This window comes from Falco peregrinus, chromosome 5 (assembly GCF_023634155.1).
Source record: "Falco peregrinus isolate bFalPer1 chromosome 5, bFalPer1.pri, whole genome shotgun sequence".
Classification (NCBI taxonomy): Eukaryota; Metazoa; Chordata; class Aves; order Falconiformes; family Falconidae; genus Falco; species Falco peregrinus.
The window spans coordinates 61,218,494-61,246,365 of NC_073725.1; the positions used below are offsets into that span (position 1 = coordinate 61,218,494).

Consider the following 27,872-nt stretch of genomic DNA (forward strand, 5'->3'; position numbering starts at 1 on the left):
GCAGCAATCGTTGTGCCACAGGCGTTGGTGGGTGCCACCAAGCTGTTCCCTCTGACACCTGCTGGCAGACTTATTGCCCATGAATTTCTTCGGTCCTTCTTAGAATCTGTTAACGTTATCTGGTTCTTGTGGCAACCTGCTGCTGAATGAGGACTTTGTCATTTGTTTTAGCCTGATCTGCTACTCGCTGGAGTAACAGTTTCGCATTTACTGTATTAATTGCCTTCACGATTTGCTGCACCTCGCTCGTAAGCCCCCAGCAGCCTTTCCTTCTCCAGGCTGAAGGGTCCTGAGCATGTCATCTCACCTTGCAAAGCAGCTGCCCCATCCTACTAGTCGTTTTAGTCGGTCTTCTTTCTGCTTCTCCAACACCATCGTGTTCCTGTTGGAACTCGGGACTACACACAGTAGTCAAAACGTGTATGCACCAGTGTTTTCTGCAGCAGCAGAGTGCTGCCCTCAGGGAAGGTGGAGAAATAACAATTTCTTGGCTTTTTTTGGCTGCCACCTTGAATGCACCTTGGCCACACGTTGAGCCAGTGATTCCAGAGGGCTGCCAGTGGCAATCCAAGATCTTGGCTCTTGTTGCCAGTTCCCACCTCAGCACAGCACAAGCAGGGTTTAGACCTTTTTCCTCCAGATTCTTTACTTTATGTATTTCTATACCAAAGCTCATTTGAAATTTTCTTCTCTGCTTTTTCTTTCTTTGAGAGCCTTTTGGAGTTTTTTCCCATCGGTGTGGTACTTGATGACCTTGGAAGAGCTCACCTGCAAACGTGGAGACGTAGGGCTGCTCTGACTCCTCCAGATTGCTGATGAGGATGTCAAAAGGCCCCAGACCTGGTCTCTGGTGAACCACACCATGGACTATTTTCCACCCTGAGAAATGGCCATTAAAGCCCTACCTTTTGTTTCTTGTCTTTTAGCCAACTTTCAAGCAATAAAAGGACTTTTTCTGCAGTTCTCTGGCAACTTAGTTTCTTTAATGGTCTTGTGGAGATCTTTTTTAAAAAAATATTATAAAATCCTGTGGGTTTCCCACCTAGAGCATAGAACCCATGTGCTTTTTCAGGAAAAAACGTTCCCTTTTGTCCAGTGCCCTGAATGTAACAGGAGTTAAACTGCTTATGCAGGAAAGCAGTAGCCAATAATGGCTGGAGGAAGGCCTGGTGGGGGAATAAAAATATTTCTTTCCCCAAAATGTTGAAACTGCCAAGTCAAGTTGTTAATAGAGATTGCTTCTCCAACACAACGGCAGTGAGGACAACTTGACTTGGCTTGCGTGGCTTGGCTTGCTTGATGCATCCAGTGCAGAGGCCTTGATCTTCCAACCTACCATTAGTAACACCCAAAACAAGCCCCTTTTCCCCCAAACCCAAGAGCTGGCAATGCTCTGTTCTTCTGCTGTAACTCATCCCAGCGACAAGCAGGACCAGCTCAAAAAGCAAGGTAATGTCAACTGCACCACACTTTCCTCCCTTACAGTGCTTTTAGGGGACCCACTCCCTTACAGTGCTTTTAGGGGACCCACCTGGAAAAAATACCCCAAGGCACCAGTCCTGGTGCTGTGTTTTTGCAGCACCGATTCTAACGAGTCCTGCCGCTAACAAGCTGATGTCTGTCAGCACCAGCACCGCGCAAAGGATGCAAAGACGCTAAAGTCATGCTCAGCCAGCCAGTGTGAAGAGACGCATCGCAGCCTCACCCTGCTCTGGGTTTGGGTACCCGAGGAGTATGTCGTGGTGTGAGCAGCAGGGCAGATGTTTGGGCTGTGATGGGTACAGGTTAAGGCTCCTCTTTGGTCCACATCCTTGGATTTGAGTGCTGAGAGAGCAGCGAGCAAACAGAAAAAGAGACACACACACCCCTGCTTTGAGGAAAACTTTGAACTGTGTGAGCTCAGGAGACCCCTTCCAACATAAATCCATGATCCTACAGTTTCTTTTCTAGGGGTAAAATATGTTAAATATTTCACAGGGAATCTGGAAATACATGTGTGGGGTCCCCACCTTTCTCCTCCAAGCGATTTTTCTTTAGCACTTGGATCTTCTCATCATTGTGCTAGAATTTAAGGCTTGTAAGTAACCTTCCTAATATTGTCATTACCACATATAAAACTAAACCCAATTATTACCAAACTGGTAGAAAGCAGGACCTGGAATCCAATACAAGCTCCTCTGAGAATTAAAACCTGGCTGTTGCTGGATCCAGCAGATACCTGTGGGTGGGCAAATTATTAAGGCATGAAAAATACAGAAAATACCCATTCAGGAGCTTCACTGGCCTTTCTGATGGGTCAGGGTCTTACTTGCAATGGGGATTACGCTCCCTGCCTCCGCCAGCCAAGGAGAAAAAGCCATTTCCAGTGGAGTCGTGATCCGCAAAGGGAAAACGCCATCTGATTAGGGATAAGGTGTATTTTGCCGCTTCAGGAGGTGGTGGCTGCCTCTCAGGCAGTGAGATGCCGCGTCAGCCCGGGCTGAGCTCTGCCGTGGTGCAGGGATGGTCTTGGCATGCGGTTCGGAGTAGAGCAACGACGTCTTCCCCGGCTTGGATCCCAGCCCTTCCACCACACAGGGCGGGATAAACCCCAGCTCTGCCGACAGCTGCCTGCATGCAGGGGGCCACCCCCCAGGCAAGGGGCTGCCTGCCCAGGGGGCTTCACCCCTGTCCTCAGATGACCTTTCTGAACCTCACCCCCACACCGCAACACGAGGGTGTCACCTGCAACCACCCAGCCCTGCCTGAATAACTGCTTTGCTTTTTTGCAATTTATTATCTTCCCCACCCCACCCCACCCCCACCCCCAGTTTGGAGGCAGAAAACAGGGGGAGGGGGGAGGAAAGTTAAAAAAACAAAAAAGAATTGGGGTCAACACGAAGCAGCAGTGTGTCAGCCGTCCTCTGAGAGCTTGTCTATCCTCTCGCCGTGGGTGTTCTTGTTGCGCACACCGAGCGGGAGCCGTTTTCCCTTAGTAGGGCAGGCTCCCGCGCCACGGCCCTCCGCGCCCGGCCATAAATGGGCTGCATCTCCTGCAGGACCCCCGGGCCCTGGCGAGCTGGCGGCTCCTGCAAAGGGGCCTGCCTTCTCGCATCACGGCGCAGCTTGCTTTGGACCTTGCAACCCTCCTGCTAATGTGGCTTTGGCTCTTTCTTTTCTTGTGCCTTTTGTTTTGTCTCTCTCCTCCTCCTCCTCCACTCGGGAGGTTAGAGGGAGAGAGGCCAGAAAGCCCCCAGGAATGTTCTTGCTTTCCCTATTTTTTTTTTTTCTTCTTTTTTTTCTCTCTGTTTTGGCCTGATTTGATCCCTTCCTTTCCATGATCCATACGCCTGCTCAGAAAACCAGCTGCTGAGTGAAAACCAGTTGCCAAGCCCATGAGACATCCCTAAAGGGTTGACCACGTCCCCAGCCTCCATCCTGTGTCCCATGGGTGAGGCCAATGCAGTCTGGAGGACCCTTTCACCTGCTGCTCTACCCAAGCATTTGCACGCCCTGACGTGCGGGGGGTTCAGCACTGGCTCAGGAAGGGTGGACGCCAAGGAAGCTCATCTCACCATGTCCTGGAGCGTTTGCCTTCCAGCCTACAGAAGATGCTCAGCAGAGCAGGGTCGTTACACCTAAAGCGCTGAATCCAGCCCGGGCAGGCAGAGCCAGCAAGAGGACATGGCACCACCTTGGAGATATCCTTCCAGGTCCACTTGGCTCTTCATACAATCATAGAATAATTTGGGCTGGAAAAGACCCTTAAGATCATCAAGTCCAACCATTAACCCCACACTGCCAAGTCCACCCCTAAACCATGTCCCTGAGCATCACACCTACACATCTTAAATACCTCCAGGTTCTTGCATGAGTCCTCACCAACTCAAAGCTGTCTGAGCTGTGATGGGCTGTCAGCTTTCTTCTTGTCCCTTTTACTGGCTGACGCTTCTCTTGGAGAAGACCAAAGCTATGGAAACACAAACTGAAGTATCAGGGATCAGTTATACCACGGCAGTATGAACCTCTCCTGGTTTCCCTAAATGTTTTCCAGTCTCTGTGTTGTGGCTGAGCCTTCACTGAAGCCCCACTGTGACCTTGTGGAGCCACTGGGTTGCTGTCTTGTGGCCCAGTGACAGAAAGAAAAAGGGAAAATTACAGGAGATGTCCCTTTTGTGGGCACCCACTGCTGCAAAGAGGCAGGGAGGAGACCCAATACTTCTCCCATGCCACCAGGGCCTCCTGCCATGCGCTCCTTGTTTACCAGTTTCTCCAGAGCTTCCCTCTTGCTGGAGAACGTGTTCCCTACCAGCAACCAAACTGAACTCCAGACCCTCAGCCCTTTCCTTGGTCATTCCCTTTTCCTTGGCCAATGACACTGTGCAAGATATGGCAGAGCCATCTCCCAGCCCGCACCCTCCCAAGAAAGACTCCAGACCTTCCAGATCTTTGCGTGAAGGCACCAAGAGCTTGGAGATACCCCCTTTCAGAAATCCCAGCAGTTGAAGGAAAAAAGCTCCCACGAGAGATCAGTTGTCTGTGTGCCTCGTTAACCATCTTACGTCCCATCCTGCACAGTCCTTGCACGGTGGGATGAGGAGCAGAAGAAGAGGTGGCCTAAGTGGGTTAGGACAGCCCCCGTGCTGCATCAGTCACTCACAAGGCCAGCTTGCCTGTCCTGCCCAGCAAAGCCATCAAACCAGGCTGGGTGGGATCCCTCCAGACTGGATTGGGTGGGATTTGCTGAGAACTTCATGACAGCAAATTCCACATGAGCCCATGGGTGGTTGTGGCCACCAACCCACGTGTGTTTCATCTCTTCAGAACGTTGATGTAGTCACTATTGTCAAATAAAATGTTTCACCCAGATGTGTCATTGATTGTGCCCCTTCCAGGACTTTTCCCCCTGCCTTGGTGGCAGTGGCACTGCAGGAACAGCTTCTCCCACATCAGGAAGGAAAAACTGCGACTGGCAAATACATGTCTCCACGTGAGAGGTGGGCTAAGCATCCCCCAAAAGGCAAGGACCTCATGGTGCGCCCACCAGAGTGGCACCAGTGACCACCCCTGCCTGTCCCTGCAGACCTGCGTGCTTCAGGGCTACCATGGCTCCAAGCTCAGGAGTGCCCTGGCTCCCTCTGCCACATCCATGAAGGTGCCGCAGGGATTCGGGCTCTGGAGCAGAGCTTAAATCCCCGGCTCCCACCTCCGGCCTCATCTCACCCTCACCCCAGAGCTGGCTGCGCGTCAGCCGGGTGTTTTCCAGGAGCTTATGTAGCTTTTGGAAAAGTTTCCAGGGTAGAAGACATGCTAGACGAGCCAAACACTCATCTCACGAAAAGCTTTCTGATAGGAGAGAGGTGCTGGTGGCGTTGGCCAGGATTTTTTCCTATAGAGCGAAGCAGGGTTGAGAGCAAGAAAGGGCATTAAAAGAAAAATAAATATTAAACAAACCCAGCACAGGCAGGACGTGGCGAGGCAACATTATGTAGAGCCCTACACATCTGGAAGAAGTTACCGCACGCAGCAACCAAAGCAGAGTCTAAACAAGTGCAAGACGTTACCACATTGATGTCTGCACCAGGGAGTGGTTAGGAACAGAGCCAGGAAGGTGGGCTAAGGATGGAGCAGCCCAGGGGCTCCGGGGATGCCCCCAGCCCCGCTGGGCCCTGGCGAGCTGTTGTGTTTCTCTGCTTTTGGGGCGGCAGAAGGGAATTTATTCGACCTTGAACATTTTGGATGGTATCTACAGGAATGGTGGGGGCAGGAGCGGGTTTCGGAGGTGGTCACCATCCTGACACGCCTTGGTTGGGCACCTCGTGGGTCTTCTCCTGTGCTGGTGAAGCCCAGTGCCCATGGGCAGAGCTTGTCCCAGTGTCGGAGGTGTGGGACCCTGCAAGGTGCCCCTCTGGCCAGCTGCTCCAGCTTTGCCCCCTCGGTCCCCAGCATGCAGGGTCTAGGGGGACGCAGCTCCTGGCCGGACAGGGGGGCACTGGGATGCTAAACCCCTTCTTCCCTGCTGGCATTGGGGAGATCCCAGCAGAGTTGGGGGCAAATAATGAACCCTACTTTATTTTTTGGGGTGGGGTGGGGTGGGTGGGGGGGTGGGATCGGGGGGTGGCTGTAAACCACATATCACACCCTGGGGCCTGAGGGGGTTTTGGGGTGCCACCCATCAGCACCCCCCTTGTAAAATCAAATGTGCCTTAACACCCCCCTCACCCCAGGGATCCCCATTTCCTCCCCACACAGGACAGCGCTCCAGAAATAAATAATAAAAGTGGCGCTGCCCCACGACACCCCAGACTGGGGGGTTTACGCCCCCAAAAGCCTCCCTGCTTTTTTCTTGATTTATATGGGGGGTGGGGGGGGGTGGGGGTGAAGCCCTCCCCGTGCCTCAGTTTCCCCCAGCGGGGTGCAGAGGATGCTCCCGGGGGATGCTGCACCGCAGAGGCAGGTGTGAGGCGGGGAGGGGGTGCGGGGTGGGGGCGGGGGAAGGGGGGCGGGGGGGGTCGCGCGCGGGGCGGGCCGCGCGTGGGCGGTGTGGCGGGGGGTGCCTGTCCCTTTAACGGGGCAGCCGCGGCCCCATCTGATGCGGCGGCTCCAATCAGCGGCCCCGGGGCTCTTGGCAGCCGGAGCCGCCGCCGCTCCGCATTCCTCCGTCTTCCTAAAAGGGGCTAACATGGCGATGGGCAGGATGAGGTGAAGAAGAGAAGGAGGAGAGGAGGGAAAAAAAAAAGAAAAAAAAAAAAAGGAAAAAAAGGAGAAAAAAAAAAAAGAAAAAAAGGGGGAGAGGAAAAAAAGGAAAAAAGGAGGAGGAAAAAAAGAAGGAAAAGAGGGACGGGGGATGCAAGCAGGGCTGGCAGCAGCGGCGCGATAATTTCCCCCCCCACCTCCTCCAAAAAAAAAAAAAAAAAACCAGCAAAAAAAGCCAGCCAAAAAAAAAAAAAAAAAGAAAAAAAAAAAAAAGCAACCAACCCAGCAAACCACCCAACCCAACATTTCTTTTTTTTTCATGGAGAGCAAAAACCCCAGGCAAGCGGAGGAGGACCGGGACTCCTTTGCGCGGAGACCTTTGCATCAAAATGGTAGAGCTTGCAACCCCCCCTTTTCCTTTTCTCTTCTTTTTTATTTTCCCCTTCCCCCTTCTCTCCCCCTTCCCCCCCCCCCCCCCCCCCCCCCCCCCCCGGGGCTTTGCTGACTTTGCAGGGGCCTCCGAAACTTGCCCGAATCCTGGCGGGGGCGGGGGGTGGCGGCGGGGGGGTCGCATGGCCGACCCAGGCGTGCTCCGTGCACCGGGGAGGCGGGGGGGGCAGCGCAGCCCGCCCGGGCAGCCGCTTTGGCTTGGTGGGGGGCGTGCGTGGGCCCCCCCTTGTGCAAAGGGGAGAGGTTCTGCCTTTGGTAAAATGGCATTAAAAATGCTCCCCCCCCCCCCCCCCCCGGGTTGGTTTTGCGGGGGGGGGGCTGGGCTCGCCCGCCTCCTGGGCTGCCTTGAAGGGGCGATGGTGCTGCTGAAGGGGGGTGGGGGTGCAGCCCACCGCTGCGCTCCCGTCTGGGGGTCGCGGCGATTATTGGGGGGGGTGGAAACTTTTGGAGCCGCCTGGTCGCCCAGGCCGGAGGCTTTGCCGGCCTTGCAGGAGCGCAGCGGCAGCTCCGCGCTCCCTCGGCCCGCGCCGCGTTCCCCGGATGGCTCCTGCATCCTGCCAGTTCCGGCCCCGCCGGCTCTGCCGTACCCCCTTTCCCGGGGGATGCGGGGATGCCGGGCTCGGCCGGCGGCCGGAGCGATGCCCGTGCCCAGGGCGCAGCATCCCGCCCGCCGCCGGGGGGGGGGGGAGTTCCGTGCATGGCCTTAAAAAAAATAAATTATTAGTATTAGTATTAATCGCACTACTGATGACGGAGGGGGCTGGCTGCCTCGCGGCGGGGCTCTGGCCCGCAGCAGTGACCTATTTTAGGGGCCGGCGGACTTTTGGGGGCCTGAGTTTGACTTGCAGAGAGCAGGCCTGAGCTGGGAAGATGCACGGGCCATCTCATGGGATGCTCCGTGCCAAAAGACCCTGGTTCCCGCTACCCCGGTGTCCTTCATGCCCCAAAGTGCGGGGCTGCGATTGCCCCGCCGATGGCTCCATGCCCGGAATGACACCCCGGGAGGCATTGGAGCGGCTTTTCGGAAAGGGGAAGAAAGTGCAAGCTTGGAAAAATAAAGGAACGACGCTGATCCGGCGCCTGAGATGATGGCTGGGGTGCCGGGATGGGGCTGGGCACCCCTCAGTAGCGGTACCAGGGGTAGCGGGGCTCGGGGTGGGCTGATGCTGGCCGGCCGCCCTCGGCCTGCGAAATTCCTGCTGGTGTTGGCTCGCTGCTGGAGCCACCCCGGCATCCTCTCCGGAGGGAGATGCTGGGGCTCCGGGGTGGCTTTGGGGAGCGTTTCGTGCCCTGAGGTGGGGATGGAGATGCCCGGAGCCCACCCGAGCAAGCAGCCCGATGAGGAAGAAGGGGAAAAGTTGGGAATTAAACCTTTCCTCCACACGCGGTCTCAGCAAGAACCAGAGGAAAATTTGCTTTCCGGAGCAAAAATCCTCCTCGGAAAGATATTAAGGGATATATTTTTTTAATTATTATTTTTATTTATTTATTTATTTTTCTGGATCTGGGGTGCAGCCTTGCTGGTGCAGATGTTTCAGCTTTTCCCTGGGGATGCCAGCTGGGCTGACACCGCGCTGGGGGCTTTGCCGGGGTAGCCGGAGGGTCCCCTTTGCCGCCCGCTTGGCTTCGCGGCGGAGCTTTGTTCTCCCCGCGAGGAATTAACGGTGCGTTAGGTTATTACCAAGCAAATGCCGGAGTCGGGTGAGATAAATGGCCTTGTATTTCTGTCTGGTGTCTGGAGGAGAGGCATGTCACCCCCTCCATAAAAATAACCCGCTGCTGCCTTTGGAGGTGTCGTCTTTGTAAAAGGGAGGGAGAAACAGGAGGTTGCCGGCAAGTCAATTAAATATTGGTTATTTTTAAGATGCAGATTTTTCTGTTGAAGGAAAAATAGGGGAAAACCTTTTGCGGATGAACTGAATGTGTCAAAACATCAGAGGGTCTTTGAAGGTTTCGGGGGAATTGCTGATTTCCCCATGCTCCCTCCTCGCTCGGGCTGGAGGAGAAAACCGTGGGCTCTCGTGTGCTGCCGCGTTTAAGCCTTTTTAGATGGGGACGTGGCGGTGGCCCTGACAAAGTGCTCTCCAGGAAAAGCAGGAGCTGAAGTTTTTAATTTGCTGCCACGTTTGCGTGGCCCCAAAAAAGGGGTTCTCTAGGTCCCCTGTGTGGTTTGCAGCCTGGACGTCCCATGGGTTCTGTGGTCCCTGGAAGGCTGGAGGAGCAGATGCCAGTGGGGAGGATGAGCTTGGGATCAGGCTCTGTGCCACCTGCCCCTGATTTTTCCTCTTGTTTTTAAAGGAAACACATTATGTTGTGTTGCTGGAGCAGTATTTGCAGTGCAGGGCTGGCCCTGTCGGGTTTCCCACGTGGGGACACCTGAGGGCTTGTCCCTGTGTCCTTCAGGGCCTCTGTCCCCTCGGTGCCAACCTCGGTGCTTCGGCTGCCTCTCCTGATGGTGAACCCTGGGATGACTTTGTATATGGGGAGAGGCTGACTGTGGCGGTACAGATGTGATGGGTAGAGCATTTAACAACAGTAAATTATCTTTTATTATTATTATTTTTAGGATTACATCTTTTCCCCGGAGCCAGGGCTGTGTGAGTTAAAAGCCCTGCTCCCCGAGCTGCTGAATTTGCTGGACAGCCGTGATTAAAAAAAAGCCATTTTAATGCACGTTCATAAAAATGTTGAATTCTTGGGCAGGAAGGATGGATGGACCAGAGAAACATGGCTGGTGCTTCCCAAAGAGGTGCGGTCAAGGTTGGGTTTAGCGTGGAGCTGGAGCTGGGGTCAGTGCCAGGGTTTGGAGAGGATGCTCCAGGATGGAAAGCTTTGCCCGGGATGCTGGGAGAGGCTCAGCCCTGGGCCTTTCTGGCAGGTTGTGGTCTTGAGTTGGGTTAGAAAATGCCATGGTTTTAGGGTCTGATGAGAGCCGGGTGTGGAGCTAAACCTTGGAGGTTCCCACCTTGGAAGGTCACGGTGACTTCCCTAGGGATGGGCACCGTGGTGCTGGGCAGGGAGATGCTGCTGGCTGGTGCCAGCATAATTCAGCAGCACGTGGCAGGAGGCTTTGTGCATCCATGCACCTTGCTTTCCGGGCATCTCGGCTTCTCCTCAGCCATTGTGTGGCATCGGGGCTGGCTTGGGGACATGATGGCTTCAGGCTGCGCACAAGCGGCACGGTGGCTGCCTCACTGCACCTGTCCACGCTCCCTGCACTGAATTTGGGGTTCCTGGAGGTCCTATGAGTTACGGGGAGCTCAGCGCACTGCCTGCCCCGCTGCATCCATCCCCTTCCGTGGTGGCCCTGGGGACACCCATAGGGTCCTGACGGGATGATGCTCGCCTCCTCCCTGGCCTCTCGTGGCTCACGCCGGGCTGGGCAGCGGTCCGGGGCTGGCCCCTGGCGCAGCCGCTTGGCCGACAGCCCGGCTGGGGAGGTCAGCGTTGGGTTTTGTCCTCGTTTCCTCCCTCGATCTTTCCTCCGCTTGTTTTTCTCAGGCAGGGGAGGGAGGGGGGACAGTGGCTTTGCACGTGTGTGTGTCCCCCCTCAGGCTCTTCCACCCCAGCAGTGACTCTGTGGGAGGTCCTGCATCACCCGGACAGGAGGGCAGCATCCTGCCCAGCTGCCTGCTCCCGTGCCAGGGTGGTGGCTTGGGGACATCTCCATCAGCTGGGTGTCACTGGCTGTGCCAGGTGCTGGCAGGGAACCCATGGCCTGGCTGCCCCGGCTGTATTTGGCATTTGCCAGGAGGATGCCAGCTCTGCCGAAATCCTGTAGCATCCATTTGGGGTTTAATGCCTGATCTTGCTACTACGGGCTTGGCGCAGAGCTCAGCAGAGCTTTGCACCGCGTGTTGGGTCTGGCTGAGCTGCACCCAAAGGAACGGCTTTTGGCCGTGACAGAGGGGACAGGGGCAGATGGATGGGTGCGTCCACCCCAGTTTCGGTGCCTCCAGTCTCTTGCCGGAGCAGAGGGACTGGAACTTGTCCTGGGCTGAAAATAATGCGGCGCTGGGCTGGAGCCTCAGTATTTTTGCAGCAGGGAGGCTGTGTTTGCACAGGGGACAGTGCTCACCTTCGCATGTGTCAGGGTGGACACTGAGGGTACTGAGCCGCTCTCAGGGCATGGCAGTGGAGGGCACTGTCACCCTTGGTGGGTGTCCCCGATGCCATCGCGTGGTGGTGGTGGTGGTGGCATCCCCCAGGAGCAGCTTTGCAGTGTCGCCTCACTGGACCAGTTTGGGGATGGGGGGGGGTGACGGCAAGGTTGGCCTCTCCATCCGTCCTTGCAAAGTGTCATTGTGGCTTTGCAGCTCTGTGCGTGGAAGAAAAGGAGAAGGATGCCCAGAGCGGCTGGTGGGGTTAAAAAAATTAAAAAAATATAAAGTAAATAAGCAAGCAACCAGCCATTAACCCTCTGCGGGCTGTGCTGCTGTAAGCCAGCGCCTGCTCCCAATGGGATGAAGCCTCATGTTGCTCATCCCACCCCATCCCCCTGCTCTCCCTAAGCCACAGGCAGCCGTGGCGGCGCTTACAAGAAAAGCCCGAATGAACCTTTTCCCTGTTTGTAGAGGTGACTCCTCAGCTGCAGAGGGATGAGGATGGGGGAAGGATTTGTCCCTGTTCCCTCACACTGAGGATGGTCCCGCTGGGCCTGGCGCTGCTGCCGGCTTCCCAGGCTGCTCCCTGGAAAAGCATCTTTGAGCCGAAGCTTGTAAACGCTGGATGCTATTAAAAACAAAAACAACCAAAAGGGAAAAAAACCCAAACAAAAAACCAACCCTGGGAAGCATCTGCCTGTCCCCCAGCCAGGCTGAATGCTCTTCTTCACTTGCACAGAGGCTGGAGGTGTTTTTTGGGGTTCCCGGCACCCCGGGGTGGGTGGGACAGGCTCTGGGAGCATCGCTGAGCCCCTTCCCCTTGCTTCCTCTTCCAGATGCCTGGATATGGCTCTATTTTGGGCAGCCTCAAGTCTTTTAGACAGCACATACGGAAAAAATCGCCGCATTAGACGGTGTCACCACCAGCCTAAGGGACGTGGCCATCTGTGGCCTCCGGAGCTGGGATGGGACCATGGTGGCGAGTGCCCAGTCCAGCCCCGGCAGCATCCCAGCGGGCAGGATGCTGGCGGTGGGTGCTTGGGGCCATGTCGGCCGGCGCCTCGCCAGGCGGGGCTGCGGCTGAGCTATTGTTTTCCTTTCCTGCTTGTTTTTCCGGACAACCCTCCCCTAATTAAATAAAAACACCCGTCGGAGAAGTGAACAAACCCCACCCCCGGCAAGGTCGGTGCCACGGGAGGGCAAAGCACCAGCGGGAGAGGTCCCTGGGGAGGGAGGCGATGGGCGAGCGGAGCAGCTAAGGTAGGCAATAGGCGAGGGAAGGGCACGTTGGGATGTGGTTTACCCCACTGCCAGGTTTCCATGCATGGCCATGGTCCAAAAATGGGTGGTTTTGGTGATGTATGGGATGTGTACTGTCCAGGCAGCGCTGCGGGTTCTGGCGCGGCTTCATCTTGGTGCATCCTGGTTTCAGAAGTTGTGGGAAGGCGCGAGCATCATGTTATTCTTAAAAAAACATCTCTATAGCCTCAAAACTACGGAGAAAAGGCTGAAGGTTTCATCCAAGGGTCTTGAAAGCAGAGGGCAGGTTGTAGGGGGCTGGGGATTAAAACTGGAAGCGCGGGTATCTTTGGGATTTCTAAGATATGCCTTTGTATCATTTGAATTAATCTGTAAAAATATGGGGGTTTAACATTATTTCATTCTTTAACAGAAGTCAAGTTTTGGCATCAGATAGTTTCAGCCAAGCTCTTTCACACTGAAATGCAGCAGTGTTCAAAGCAAGGATAGGACATGGGGGTTTGGGGTATTTTTTCGAGGAGCAAGTGCTAACGTCGTACTCAGTGACTAATTAAAGCAGTTTTCCTGAATGCAGCTTCTTACTGAATGTAAGAAAATGTTTTGGTGGTTGCAGGTGATACGGAAAAGCAGATTGCTGTTTTTCATGGGAGTTTTGGGGGTGACAAATGTGAAGGGAATCCCCACGTTTTGTGCCGAATGGAAACTGGTTTGCGGGCAGCTGGTCCCACTGCTCCGCCCGGTGTGGAGCGGGCGCTGGGGCCGCCTGAATGTGCTTTTTGTGCCCCACAAACCCCATCCTTGTGCTCACACAGGAGAGATACTCGTGGTCCTCTGCTCCAGTGATGAGGGTGATAGACATGGCTATAAATAAATAAATAAATGGAGAGGCCGGTGAATGTCGGAGATGGTCTTCTGGGGGTTTGCAGATTTGATTTTAAATATATTGAGGGTGAGCCGACCTGCTGGTCCTCAGATTGTTTTATTGCTGCAGGAGCGTTCAGGGATCCAGCTCTTTAATACCTGCTAAGATAAACAGCATTTTGTCTTAGTACATTGAGTTAAATCCAGCAGCAGCCCCCATTCCAGGGATGTGACCGGGTCTTGGTGGGGCTCTTCAGGGAAACTGAGGCATGCAGGGGGATACGGGTGGAAGGGGAGCAAGGCTGTGCTTGGGCTCCATCTCCTATAGCAGGATTTTTGGTGGCTTTGTCGGGGAGAGGCTGCCCTGGGCCAGCAAGCATCAACATCTTCTTCAGCCATCATTCCCATATTGCTCTTACCTCTTCCTTGCATCCCCTGCTGTCAGGGCTCCGCCGACCCGCATCCCTCTGTCCCCCAGTCACCCCCAGCATCCTCCCCATCCTCTGGCCTCCCTCCCACCCTGTTGGCCGTTTTGGGATGGGGCTTTGGCAAGGGTGCTTGAAAACACTCTTAAAATAGAGCTGGAGGGCAGTGTCAGGCAGGGAGGGCTGTCTGGAGGCACCGCCGTCCCGTCGGGGTGGGAACTTTGCAGCCACGCTGCTTTCGAATAATTTTTGCAGGTTGTTATTTTTTTTCCAACACTGACGATGCGAGGGCCCTGCGTGGAGGTTGGCGGTACATGGTGGGGGCTGGTGGTGTAGGGTTCGCTCCGGTTTGGTGCACCCAGTGAGCACCCCAAGTCCAGACTCAGGATGGAGATGGGCTGGGTGACCTGCTCCTGCCATGCCATGGTGGGCTGCTGGTGGGACAAAACCAACCCGGAGGGCCAAGGTGGTGATGGTGGAAAAGGGCAAAACTGATGGGTTTTTTTTTAAAAAAAATTAAGTAATTTTTAATATATTATTTTTAGAGTCTGTATTTTTTTTATTTATATATTTAAAACATTTGTGTTTTCCCAGGGGAAGGGTGATGTATTTAACCGTCCCATTAATCCCGATTAATTGGCCTTCTCCACTGCAGTGGAGTGGCAGGGATGGGAGCTGCCAGAGGGATGTTTTGGGGCGAGCTGGGGTCTTTCCTGGGATCTCACCCCGGCAGGCGCCTCTTGCCTTGGCTGGGGCTCCAGCTCCAGGCGAGCTCACGAAAAGCATCTGATAGCAATAAAGAGCAAAAACCTCCCACTGACAAGCCCGGGCTGAAGTCACTGACGGGACGCAGCCAAGACACGCATTGTCCTTGCCGCTGCTGGGACTGATTAGAACTGCCTGGCAAGCCCCGGCACTGGGTGAGGGATCAGCCCCTTTTTGCCAAAAAACCTTGATCCGGAGAAAAAAAAAAAAAAATCAGTTGGTTTTTTTTTTTTCCAGGCTGGGCTGTGCAGAGGTGATGCCGCCCGCTGGACCCAATTCCTCATGTTTTGCACCCGCTTCTCCGTGGCTGTGGCCGTGCCGAGCTTGGGGCATCCTCTATGGGGAGCGAGGTGGGATGGATCCCAGGAGCAAAAACCTGAATTTCATTTTTTTCCCCTTTTTTTTTCATAGTGAAAGCAAAGCAGGAGAGTCCGTGGCAAACAGCAAACCACTCTGCTGAAAGCTTGCTGTCTCTTAAGCGTTCGATATTTATTATATTGTTATTTATTTTCTGTGCATCTTGGGGGGGGGCTGAGCCATCCAAGTTCCTCTTGTCGAAATGTCCTTGGCAGTCACGAGGCTTAGAGAGTGGGGGGGTAGGTGGATATTCCAGCTGGGATGCAGCATTTTGTAATAAATGTGTATATAAAGAGTGTTTAATTATTTATATATTTATGCATTTGCGTATATATATGAAGAGATTAACTATATATAAATGAATAGATGAAATACAAAAGTTATAGAAATCTATATAGAGAAACTTGCATAAAAATATATATGGGAATAGATATAAACCCCTCTCCTTTACGACCTCTTTACCCCGCTGCAGGCTGAAGAGCCAAGGGCTTGGAGAGGAGCTGGTTTGTCCCTGTTTTCCCCAGGTGCGAATGTTTGCTGGGGCTTTCTGGGGCCACATGAAACTGAGGACCCTGTTGGTTGGGCGGGTTGGTTTCAGAGCAGAAATTCAGTGAAAATGAAAAATTTTGGCAGGGAGGGGGAAAGGGTTTTTTTGCTTGTTGAGAAAACAGAGAAGAAAACACCCTTTTTTATTATTTAAGCATTTTTGTCTGTGTGTGCTTTTGCCTTTGGCTCACAAAAAAAAAAAAAAAGACAAATAGAATGTGTCTTGCTGGAATTCGTGTGTTGATCAAGAGTTGTCTTTTGTCCCAGAAAAAAATGGGAGTTGAGAAACTCTTTCTGGAGCAGGAGGTGCAGGAAAAACCTGGCAGGTTGAAGCTTCCATCTCTGCCACTGTTCTGCACTGCGGCCTTGGTCACATCCCACAATGGTGGGGAAAGAGGATGTTCAAGTGGCCAGATCCATCCCCATCCATGAATTCGGCACGGAAAGCCAATGGGAAGCAGAGGGAAAGGGGTTATCCCACCTACTTTTCAATACAGGATCAGGATCTAGGGCATGGGATAGCGCTTGCAGTTGGGATGCAGCTGGCAAACCCACCCTGGGGCTCAGGTACTGCCAGGAGAGGTGATGAACGTCCAGACGGGGCCTGCACCATGCAAAATACATGTGAGCTAAATTAAATATCCATCAAACGCAGCCTGGGGAACATTGGCAGTCACGGCATTTCCCAGCCTGGGGATGCTGCTCCCTGATATGAATTTTTCCAGGTAGTGCCTTTCCCCAGGCGATTTAAAATAGGCATTAAAAAAAAAGTGCATAAATCAACCCGGTGAATCCAGCTAGCGAGGTGACTGCTAACGTGACTCTGAGCATGCGGCGTACTTTGGCAAATATTAAAGAATATTGTGTTTTATGTAATTATCTTGTAGAGCAGGGAGGTTTAAAATGCTAATTTCCTTCTATCTGGGGGGTTAAATCTCAGCTGGTGCCTAAAATCGGCTTTCTGTGCTGGGCAAATGTCCCCCTGGGGTCTCCATCTGGTTCGGGAGGTTGAGGCATCCCCTCTGCTGCATGACGTCTCCTCTGCATGAGTGTGGACAGCTCAGCCAGGCTTTGGACTGCCTTGGTGGTGGGGTGGCCATGGTGCCTCCTACCCAGGCTGGAGAGATGTCAGTGAGTGCTCGTATGGCCTCGGCCTGTCCTTTCGTTGGGCTTTCTTCTCCATGGTTGAGTCTCCTGGACTCAAGCTAGTGGTGGAACTTTTTGGTTGGTGTCTCCAAGGTGGGCTTAGTAGTAGAGCTTCTCGGTGTTTTGAAGCTGGGGCTGGTGGTGGAGCTTCTTGGTTGGCATCCCTGACTTTGGATGCATGGACAGGGATGGGTGGCATGCCTGGGTGGGGTGTTTTCCTGGGGAAAGAACCCTCTTGAATGATTTTATTTCCTTCCTCCCCACAGCTGATAGTCGAAAAAACGACTGACTACCCTTCGGCTGAGTACTCCCTGGTGGAGGATGTAGCCCTCCACTTCACGTGTTTGATGGACAGACTGAACGAGCAGCGCCTCTTTCAGCCGGACCTGTGCGACGTGGACATCGTGCTGGTGCAGCACAAGAGCATCTTCCCAGCGCACAAGGGGGTCCTGGCAGCCTACAGCCAGTTCTTCCACTCCCTCTTCACCCAAAACAAGCAGCTGCAGCGCGTGGAGCTCTCTCTGGAGGCCCTCACCTCGCAGGGCCTCCAGCAGATCCTCAACTTCATCTACACCTCCAAGCTCCTCGTCAACTCCTGCAATGTGCAGGATGTGCTGAACGCGGCTGCCGTGCTGCAGATGAACAACATTGCCTCCTCCTGCCAGGACCTCCTCGACACCCGCTCGCTCAGCCTGGCCGCCGACATGGCCCTGCCCGCTGAGGGCTGTGCTGGACCCCCCCCGTACTACTGCGAGATCAAGCAGGAGGTGGATGCCCCCCACCCCAAGATCTACGCCCGGGAGGGCAACGACCCCTACTCGGTGCGGGTGGAGGACGGAGCAGGTGGTGGGGCGCTCCCCCCTGTTCCAGCCAAGCAGTACTACAAGGAGGAGAAGGACGGTGGTCCAGGTGCTGTCTGTAAGATGGAGGGCGAGGAGTCCGAGGAGGACCTGGACAACCAGAGCTCGTACAACCGGGAGCAAATCATCGTGGAGGTGAACCTCAACAACCAGACCCTCAATGTCTCCAAGGGCATGGAGGGGAAGGCAGCCACCAGCGAGGCAGCCGTGATGGGGCGACCTGACGGTGATGGGCGTGACACAGAGGAGGATGGGGAGGAGGAAAATGAGGAAGGGGAGGAGGAGGAGGAAGAGGAGGAGGATGCAGATGTGGGTGAGGAGGAGGAGGAGGAGCACAGCGAGGAGGAAGACCTGGAGGAGACGACAGAAGAAGAGGACGATGACGATGACGATGAAGACGCGTTGGAGGTGAAAAGGGAAAAGGGTGGGCAGCCCCGCAGAGGCAGCCGAGCTTCCAAAGCCACCAAACCTGCCATGGCAACCAGGTCCCAGGAGATTGCCAAGGTGGAAGAGGAGGAGGAGGAGGAAGAGGAAGGCCAGCGAGGGAGGAAGAGGAAAAAGGAACAGGACAGTTTGGGCCAGAAGGTGAAGCTGGAGGAGAAGCAGCACTACCCGTGCAAGAAGTGCCCCCGGGTCTTCAACAACCGCTGGTACCTGGAGAAGCACATGAACGTCACACACAGCCGCATGCAGATCTGCGACAAGTGTGGCAAACGGTTCCTGCTGGAGAGTGAGCTGCTGCTGCACCACCAGACCGACTGCGAGAAGAACATCCAGGTGAGCCAGCCCCGGGGATGTCCCACCAAGGGGGGGGGGACATCCCACCCAAGAAGGAGCATCCCACCATGGTGGGACATCCTACCTACCGTGGAGGACATGCCACCCAGCTACACCATGGGACAGGCTCATGCTCAAATAAGCTTTTTGATGTGGTTGGCCCATGGCAGACAGGAGGGAACCTTACTTCACCCGTGACTGGTATTCCGGCTCAGGAGGGTCCCACGGTGGTGTGGGACCGGAGGATTTGTGCTGGGGGACTGTGGCTTCCCCTTGGCTGGCCGGGTAGAAACATGCAGTAATTTTTCTTTGAGTTTATTCAGTTAATCTGGATAAAACATTGTGAGCCCCGATGGAGACACACTCCAGCCGTTCCCACCCAGGCTGAAACCAATTTAGCTTAATTCAAAGATTTGCTGACATGAGCTAAAATGGTTTTAATCTGCCTTTTGTGCTCTTTAGCTTGCGTATTAGCAAATTTCCGAATGCTTTTGACATCCATGCGCGGCTCGGGCTCAGTGTGTCCTTTGCCTAATGCTAATGAGATCCTGTGTTTGCAAATTAACTGTGTTAAATTAGTGCAGTTTTGGGGGGATAGGTAGGCATCCCATCAGAGCAGCAAACATCTGTGTTCTTGCAGATCCCCGCAACCCATCTCCTAATCCCTGATGAGCTATTTTGCATGACACTGCTGCTACTAATTAAAAAAATATCAACTTCTGGAGAGCTTTGACCATCGTCCTTCCTGCCAGCAAGCGGATTTTAAATGATCTTGTGGCTCTCCTAGATGGAAGTAACACAACCCAAGTGCTACTGCAGCCCTTTGCCAATGGCACCCCAAATAAAATGGGGAACGAAGCAGATCTTGGCATTGGGGCATGCGGGGAATACAGAGGCAGAGGCGGTCCTGGCTCAAGCAGGTGAAGGAGCTGCTGCCTGCATGACCCTTTGGTGCATCTTCCTGAAAAATTCATGGTCCTGGGATTGCTTTTTTTGGATGCTTTTTCCAGAATGGATGAGTGCAGCTCCGATACCTGTGTGGTGGTAGCTGTTTCGGAGCCTATCATAAAGCCTATGCAATTAGAAATGTGTATTCCTGAAACATTTCTTCAGCCTCATCTGCTTTCTTGATGAATAACATGGGGCTGTCACTTCACTGTTTTTTTTCCCCTGCTTCTATCCCTTTTTCAGGTCATTTCTGAATAGGATGAACCACGACTGCCCATGTGGTGACCTCCTCCTGCAGAAAATGTGGATCATTACCTCTTACTTAGTTGAGCATTTTTAATTTTACAAATAGCCAAATTCACTCCATTTGCTCTGATAATATTGAATAACTTAATCAATATACCATGGAATTATAGCTGGATGGAAGAGGGATAGTGGGTTTTTTACTCTATACCTATAATGGACAGTCTTTATTTCTTGTCTTTTAACCAGATCCATGGAGGGACCATCCCTCTTATCCCACTCAGATCTGCTCCTTTTTTTCCCTGTTTTTGTTCCCAAACTTCACCTATAATTCTTCAGGTGTTAGGCTTCCTCTCACTCCCTGTGATCATTCCCATTGCCATCCACAGCCCACAGACACCGTAATGAGCATCCTGCCCCACTGCATGAAGAATTATTCATCCTTTGCTTCATTGGGTTGTTTTTCAAAGTCTTTTTTTTTTTTTTTTTTGGCCAGCTTTAGTATGGTTTTCCTCTTAACCTGCGAGAATTTATCTTCTTATTTTTCCCCTCGTTTGGATATGACTTCCACCTTTTTGAGTGATGCATTTTTGCAGTACCTGAGGATAACAGAGCTCAGCCCTCCAGGGTACTTGTTTCCAGCCTGGGGGCTTTCCTACACCTCCTGCTTTCCTTCTACCTTTAATTTTAAAATTTCCCTGTAGCCTTTTTCATTTTAAGTGGAGAAAATGGATATTGGTGTGTTTTTGCTGTCAGGTTCTGGTCCTGAATTCGTCCTGAAGTATCTTTTAAAGCAGAGATATAACTGTTCTGATGCGTGGAAATGTACAGCAAGGAACAGTAAAGCTCAGAGGACTACTCATGGTGATATTCAGGCGTGGCAAGATGAAGAAGATGAGTGTTGGGAATGCCTCTGTGACCCTAATTTTGCCTCTCAGGCACCTAAATATGACTATATAGAGAGAGATACTGTAACTACATGGCATAATGGCACATTTTCCATGGTGTCACAGCCTCATTCAGTGCAAAATTTGGTTGAATCTCATCAACGAGCATCTGTTCCTGTGGGCAGGAGGAAAAGCTGGCGGAATCCCTCCCCAGGCTGGTACCGCTCAGTGCGCTGTTGTGAGATGCCTCCCAGGCATGAAATTATTTTCCCAACACATCTGCAAGGAGAAGGGATGGTTTTATCTCTGTTGGCCGAGAGGAAGATGAGTCATGGAGAGATGAAGGGGAAGTTGACGTTTGGAGGGAAGAAAGACCCTTGGCTCCTGGCAGCGTCCTCGGCTGGGTGCTGCCTGCCATCCCTGCACTCCAGCAAAGGTTCCCTGTGTGGGCTTCGCTCTCCTGTGTTGCCCCAAGCACCGAACTGATCGCACGTGCTTCAAACAGATCTCATGCTGAAGTTGGAGCTTTCCCTGAGAACTTGCAGAGAAGCATCGGACTTGTTGGAGCTGAAGCAAATCTCTACCATAACTCCCTGGGGGAGGCTTGGCACATCATGTTGTTCTGCTTGTGCTGATGGACTGGGTTTTGGGTCCATTTTGGTCTATTTGGATACGTTTGGGAAACTCACTTAGTGATGAACTATCCGTAATATCTGCTGAAGACTGAAGCTGCACTGCCCTGGGTTGAGTTTCTCCTTGTTCCTATAGTCTTTGCAACCTTCTAATGCACAGAGGGTTGTTTGGTTTCTTTTTTATGTGAAAGCTTTGTGTGCAAGAATAAAATCCCCAGCTGGGAACAGGGTCTTGGTGCATTAGCTGCTGTTTATGCCAGTCCTAAGCAGCTGTCAATGAAGATGCCACGTCCTTCCCTGGAAAGTCATTATCCCTTCCTTATCGGATGGATAGAAAATTGAGTTTTGGAGATTTTGAAGTGGCAAGGTCTATAGCAGACTGGGTGGTCGTTGGGGTTTTTTTTGTGGTACTTTAGCTGTAGGTTTCATAGTCGTGTTCCTTTTCAAAGGATGAAGCTGATAGCCAGCTAAAATGAAAATGTTGGTGGTACCTGGGCACATTCCCCTGCTTCCCTACCCATCCACTCTCTCCTTGCAGTGTGTGACATGCGGGAAGGGGTTCAAGAAGCTCTGGTCCCTCCACGAGCACAACAAGATTGTCCATGGCTATGCTGAGAAGAAGTTCTCCTGCGAGATCTGCGAGAAGAAGTTCTACACCATGGCACACGTGCGCAAACACATGGTTGGTGAGTGCGGGAGGCATTGGTGCCATGGGGAGAACTCGTTAGGGGTGTTCATCCATCATTTTGGCAATGAAGGGTGAGGGTTTGTTGCAGTTGTGTTGGGAGTTTTGGACTGAGCTTATTCTTGGGTGAGCTTTCTCACCTCAACACAGGGGCCTTGAAATTTGGCCTGGTAATTAATGCTGAACGTGTATCTGCTGAGATCTGAGTTTGGAGCAATCAGGTGTGATGCCGGAGAGTCTCATTTATTTAATTTAACCAGAAGAAAAGACCTCAGAAGTGATCAAAGGAGGGTTTGAAGTGTAACTACCCTTCCCTTGTAAAAGAGGACCAGACCACACCAGTGCTGGGCTTTGAAAAGCAAATTGCACGTGTCAGCGGTGGTTGGGTCCCTGAGGCTTGCAGGCACCAAGGAGATGAAAATAAAAGGGGGTTTTGGCAGGCAGTTAGGGAAGTACCTGAAATGTTGCTGCCGCACATCTTCCCGAGATGGCTTTGTGTTTGCTGGGGTTGGGCACTGGCGTTGAGAGCGGCAGTGGGACTGGGGGCGGTGGATGCTGGAGGTGCTGAGAGGGCACCTGACCCTGCTGCTCTCCACTTCAGCTCACACCAAGGACATGCCATTCACCTGCGAGACTTGCGGGAAGTCCTTCAAGCGCAGCATGTCCCTCAAGGTCCATTCGCTCCAGCACTCTGGGGAGAAGCCTTTTAAATGTGAGGTAAGGTGCTGTGTGTCGCCCCACCCTGCATCCCCTTAAACAAGGACATAACCCCTGATCTGGGGAAGGATCTTCCACTTCTTGGGGCTTCCCCCATGCTTTGAGCCAGTGCAGCTGTAGGGATGCTCCCACGCTCTTCCAAACCTTGCATCCCCTCCTGGTTTGATGGAACTTGTCCAGTGCCAGGATCTGTCCCTCCAGTGCCTGGACCTTGCATCCTACCGCCAGGCCACCCAGCTTGCAAATGTGGCTGAGTATGCCCCAAAAAAGCCATTTATTTGATTTGGGTTTTTTTGGGGGGAAGTGATTTCTGCACTGCTCCGACATGCTGGTGATCAGGGGGAATGAGAGGGGTGTTTTGGGTGCTCGTCAGCAGCTCGTCCCCCTCTTGCCCCCACAGAACTGCAACGAGCGCTTCCAGTACAAGTACCAGCTGCGCTCCCACATGAGCATCCACATTGGCCACAAGCAGTTCATGTGCCAGTGGTGCGGCAAGGACTTCAACATGAAGCAGTACTTCGATGAGCACATGAAGACACACACGGGTGAGAGCTCCCTGCCCTTCCCCCTGCGGGAAAGAGCCATGGGATGGGGGTAGTAGCATCCTCGGGTGGGTGACAGGATGGAGTTTGGGGGGGTGGGACCAGCCCAGTCACCAGCTTCTCATCCATTTTCCCCCCCATCCCTTAGGTGAGAAGCCCTACATCTGCGAGATCTGCGGGAAAAGCTTCACCAGCCGCCCCAACATGAAGCGGCACCGCCGGACCCACACAGGCGAGAAGCCGTACCCGTGCGACGTCTGCGGCCAACGCTTCCGCTTCTCTAACATGCTCAAAGCCCACAAGGAGAAATGTTTCCGCGTCAGCAACCCCTTGGCTTCGGACACAGCCGCCCCCCAACCCACCGCCAGCCTGGCTCCGCTGCCCCCTGGCCCTGGCGTCTCCCCCCTGCCCCTGCCGCTGCTCCATCCTCTTCCACAGACCCTCCCTCCTCCTCCTCACCTACCACCACCCCCTCCCCTGTTTCCCGCAGGGAGGATAAATTCGAACAACAACTAGGTGCCCCCACTCCAGCCCTGTGCCCGCACGGACTGCTCTGCCCTTCGGGAACGCCTCCCTCCGGGGAGCCAAGGCTTCGCTTGCTCTCTACCCCCCTTCCTCCTCGTTTTGGGGTTGTTTTGGGGTTTTTTTTCCCTTTTTCTCACCCGTCATTCTCCACGGAGAGGGGTAGCAGGAGGAAGCCTTCCCCCCGAGGACTGTGGGTGTTGCGGGGGGAGCCATTGTCCGTCCGTAAGGGTGTAGGTGATAGGCATCACTTTCTTGTTTCACCTTCCTGCGCATCAGCTTCATCCTCATGCCGGGATGCTGGCGAGGCTCGGAGGAGCAAGATGCTGCACAGTCCAGGGTTGAGCTCACCGGCGTCGTGCGCCTGCTCGCTAGCCGAATGACTGCCTACCAGCACTTCAGTATTTATGACAAGCTGAAATCTAGCTAGTGGTGCTTGAATCCCCGTACTGTAAATCTGGTCTTTCAATTCAGGCTCTTTTCCCAAGAGGTTGAGAGGTGGGCACCACAGAGGAGCCCCCGCTGGCCCCATCTGCTCTCCCTGGTGGCCCGCGGCAAGCGAGCAGATGTCCCTGTTGGAAAGCCATCAGCCCGCTCTTGTTAGCAGCCCTCAACATGTCTTCCTTCCCCGCGACAGCTTTTCCTCCTCAATGGGCAAAAGCACAAACACCAGTGTTGCATCTTGGGGCAGCAGCAGCTTGCTGTCCGATCATTTTTGGGGTGTCCTAGGGGAGCTGGGCTCTGGCGTGCCCTTTCTGCTTATCCCAGCAGGAGCTGGACTTCTGGGGATGCTCAGGAGTTGGCAAGGTGTCCCTGGGAGAGCTCCGATGGCTTCAGGACCAGTGGGAGGGTGGCCTAGGACAGAGAAGCAGGACACCGCTGTTACTCGGCAGAATCGGCCCAGAATAGTGCCTTAACAATTTGAATAAACCCCTGACTGATGGGTGAGCCCTGGGTTGGGTCCCATTGCAAGGTACAGAGCTAAAGCAAGACCGCGTTCAGCCTGATGGCGATGTCCCATCCTCCAGCATGTTGCCTGTGTCGCTCTCCCAAGCTTTGCCTCCCCCTGTGGGGCTGGCATCTGTTGCTCTGCCCTGGCTTGAGGGGACCACAGGGGACTGGTGAAGGTTGTGGTTGCTTTGGTGATGCCCCACGGTGTTGGCTAGTGCTTCTCTGACCACGTTGTGTTTGTTGAAGTTGAGCTGGTCTTCGGTTTCAGTTATGCAGGCTGGCTTCATGCTGGCAGAGGAGAAGAGGAAGGCTTCGCTGTTGTTACCTTTGTGTTGGAGGCTGGCATCCAAGCTGAGTTTCTGCCCTGGGGTGCCAGGTGTTGGCTTGACCACAGTTTCATGGTCTCCCTGCCTCGGAAAGTGCCCCCTTTGGGGTCAGGGGAACTGGGAGCGCTGCAGGGGCTGGCTGCACAGCATCCAGCACGGGCAGAGAGATGCTGGCCGAGAGGTGGGGTGCCTTGCAGCTGGTGCTTTGCTCCCAAGGCCAGTGCTGTGGATGCGTGCGGATGGTGGGTCAGGTTGTGAAGGAGGTGATGAGCAGGGCAGTTGGTAGGCAGGAAGGAAGAGAGGGCAGTGAGCAGGCTGTAGGAGGCCTTTCTCATTTGCACCTTGTTCTGGGTGATGGCAGGGTGCTGGGGGCATCGAGCCACATCTGGCTCTGCAAGGAGTCTTGGTGCTTCATCTCCTGGACCAAGTCAGCAAAGCAGTTGGGCAGCAGTGAGGCTGTCCCTGCAGAGATGGGGGGATTCAGCCACGTGCGCAGGGGCTTTGCTGACCAGGGGCGTGCAGGAGCATTAGCCTGGTAGGGGCAGGACAGGGGAGCACTTGCTCTTTGCCTGGGTGCTCTTTGAGGTGACGGGTTAGGTGGCTGGTGTCCCCTCCTGCTGAGCGGTGCCTGCCCTGTGCCTGACGTCTGTGGAAAGCTGGTTGTTGTTGTGAATGTTAGCATTTTGGAGCAACAAACTGCTTTTCATCCTCATGTTGGCTGGGATCCTGTGGACCTCCAGCACTGCTGTCAGTACCAGTAAGCTTACCCTCATCTCCATCTGCTTTGAGCAAAAGGAGGATGCTATGGCAGAGCTGCCTTGCTGTGTTGACCTTTTCAGATGGGTACCAAAGGCTTCTCTGCTCTCCTTCCTCCATGACCCTGGGGCTTATTGGGATGGTGCAAACTCTTCTCAAGCACACACCCATGAGGGATGCGGGCACTCAGCTCTTGGGGCCATTGGGTTTCTGAAGGGACCGTGACCCAGACTGGAAGATGTTTGCTTTAGAGAAGTGTTCAATGATACCCTTGGAGGTGTTGGAGAGCCTCAGTAGAGTGGTCTGTGCTGTCTCCTCTTCCCCTGTCTCCCAGATCCTATCCACTTGGGCTGTCTTGTGCTTCTATCCCCTCACACTCAGCCTTGAGATGAGATGGGGGCACTGCACCCCAAGAAGGGCTTACCTTGCCTGTGTGGTCTCCTGTGATGGAGCCCACCAGCCTGTGTGGCTGGTAGACTTCTCCCCCCAAGTAAACACCCACGCCAACATGTGCTCCCTTGTACTGCTCACCTGGAGGTGGCTTTCCCTGTCCCAGTTGATCTTCTCCCAGTGAGGACCTGTCCCGCTTGGATGGCACTGTGAGATGAGAGCACCTCGTTGAGGCTAGAAGCCAGTGGAAAGCCCAGTGACTGATCCCAGCCGCGTCCGATCCCCTTCGAGAGCCTGCTCATAGAGCCACTTGGAGACGTCGAGATGTGACCATGCACACAGCACTTTGGAGAACCAGATCCCTGCTGCTCCCTCCCCTCTCCAAGGCCTGGGCAGTTCCCAGGAGTCCTACATGGTCTCCGAGCCCTTTTGTCTACACCCTTACTTGGCCACAATGTGTCTCTTCATGTCTGGTTTTCGTTAATGTACTAAGAGCTCAAACAAGACGCTCCTGCAGCGTCTCATCCTGCATCCATCCCGGTCGGCCCTGTTGGCACCTGTTGGGTTAGACGGGGTGGAAGGCGGGGGAGTTGGGTCTGTTGTTTTCAAGCTTTTAATGTTTTATTTTAAAATTTTTATTTTTTTTTTTTTTTTAACTCTTGCACCTTAATCTCTCACATCCCTTCTTTGGCAGACCGCGAGGGTGGAGAGGAGCTTGATTTCCATTACGCAGTTCATGAATATGCCGCAACATTCAGCTGACAGCTCTGCCCATGCGCCTAACCCCAGACCTGTCCGGGTTGTAATTTTGCCCCCCCCCCCCCTTCATTTGCACTCTGGGGAGGGAGGGAGTCACGTGGGGAGGGTCATTTTTGGTTTATAGATCCCAGGAGCCTGGTAGCACAGACCAGTTAGCCTCATCACATGCGTGAGGCACAGCTGGCCCTTCGGACCACAGCCATAACCCCAGCGCGGTGGGAAGGAGATGATGGATGGACGGCCGGCAGGTGGGAACGGCTGTGACAGTGCAATAGAGACGAGCATCCGCTGCTAGACAACTCCACTGATCAAACTCTTGGTTTGGCCGAAGTCGAGAGGGAAGGATGGACGGACAGACACCCTTTGTTCACACGGATGGAGAGAGCTTCCCCACGCGCAGCCCTGCCTAGTGACACGTAACCATGACGGGAGTTGGGTCGAACTTGCTAAAGGAAGAAAATAATAATTAGAACGAGGGAAAAATTGGAGTAAGAACAACCTCAGTAGCATGGAACTTGAAGGAAACTAATGAAACCCCAAGCACTTGCCTCAAAACTAGTTTCTCATGCCTGGTGTTTGGCTCTGTTTATTCTACGGCATTCAGTATCGGTTGCCCAAACATGCCAAGTTAAAGAGTGTATTGGTGGCTCTACTAGTGTGAACAAACTAAACAAAGCACTTTATTCTGTATAGATAAGGGAAGGCGGGGAGGGGAGGGGAAGCTTGGATGCTTTTCGGAAGCATCTTAAGTAATGTTCTAGGAAATGTATTATTATTATTCCTTTTTTTTTTTTTTATGACCATGTGTAATCAATATATGTTTATCTTTAACTCCAAGTACAGCAGTTACTCTCTTTGGGACGGTGTGATGAGGGGGAGGCCGAGATGGTTGGGTTAGTCCATCAGCATGGGGCCAACTGGGGCAAGTCATTGCCTCCTGCAGGAATGGGTGAGTCTTGCTCTGTTGATGGCCCCGTTGGCCAATGTCTGGGAGGTTCCAAGAGGTGCATCAAAGCTGCCTTCCAGGGCACAGCTCACAGTCAGCCTTGGCACCAAGGGTCCAACGTGCACCCCCATCCTGAGCCATCTTCTGCCAGGGAGTGCTGGGGCTGCTCTCTGGGCTACCCACGAGCAAGATGAGTCACGGTAGGGTAGGGTAGGTTGGTTTGGGTTGTCCCTAGAGGCCAGGTCTTTGGCCGTGCTTTGAAACCTGCTTTTGACCTCTCACCAAGGCACATCAGGGGTTGCTGAGCTCTGAAAGTGGTAAGAGGTCAGAACTGGGCCTTTCC

The 27,872-nt window shown here is 53.6% G+C and overlaps 1 protein-coding gene across 2 annotated transcripts; it reads left to right on the forward strand.

The window, feature by feature from the left end:
- Positions 1–6,613: 6,613 nt before the first annotated feature.
- On the forward strand, positions 6,614–27,420 carry ZBTB47 (zinc finger and BTB domain containing 47). Of its 2 annotated transcripts, none has more exons than XM_005229537.3 (6): positions 6,614–7,067; positions 16,855–18,225; positions 21,474–21,621; positions 22,222–22,337; positions 22,738–22,882; positions 23,028–27,420. In XM_005229537.3, the coding sequence occupies exons 1-6, from the start codon at positions 7,065–7,067 to the stop codon at positions 23,393–23,395; spliced, it is 2,151 nt and encodes a 716-aa protein (XP_005229594.1). In that variant the 5' UTR covers positions 6,614–7,064; the 3' UTR covers positions 23,396–27,420. The 2 variants fall into 2 exon arrangements, with proteins under 2 accessions (XP_005229594.1, XP_027642548.1); XM_027786747.2 differs by lacking the exon at positions 6,614–7,067 and adding an exon at positions 15,364–15,420.
- The last annotated feature ends 452 nt before the right edge of the window (positions 27,421–27,872 follow it).

Excerpts from the sequence above, each read along its gene's own strand:
- ZBTB47 (XM_005229537.3), top strand. Across the intron at positions 18,226-21,473 it reads ACTGCGAGAAGAACATCCAG|TGTGTGACATGCGGGAAGGG; the intron begins GTGAGCCAGCCC and ends CTCTCCTTGCAG. Across the intron at positions 22,883-23,027 it reads GCACATGAAGACACACACGG|GTGAGAAGCCCTACATCTGC; the intron begins GTGAGAGCTCCC and ends CCCATCCCTTAG.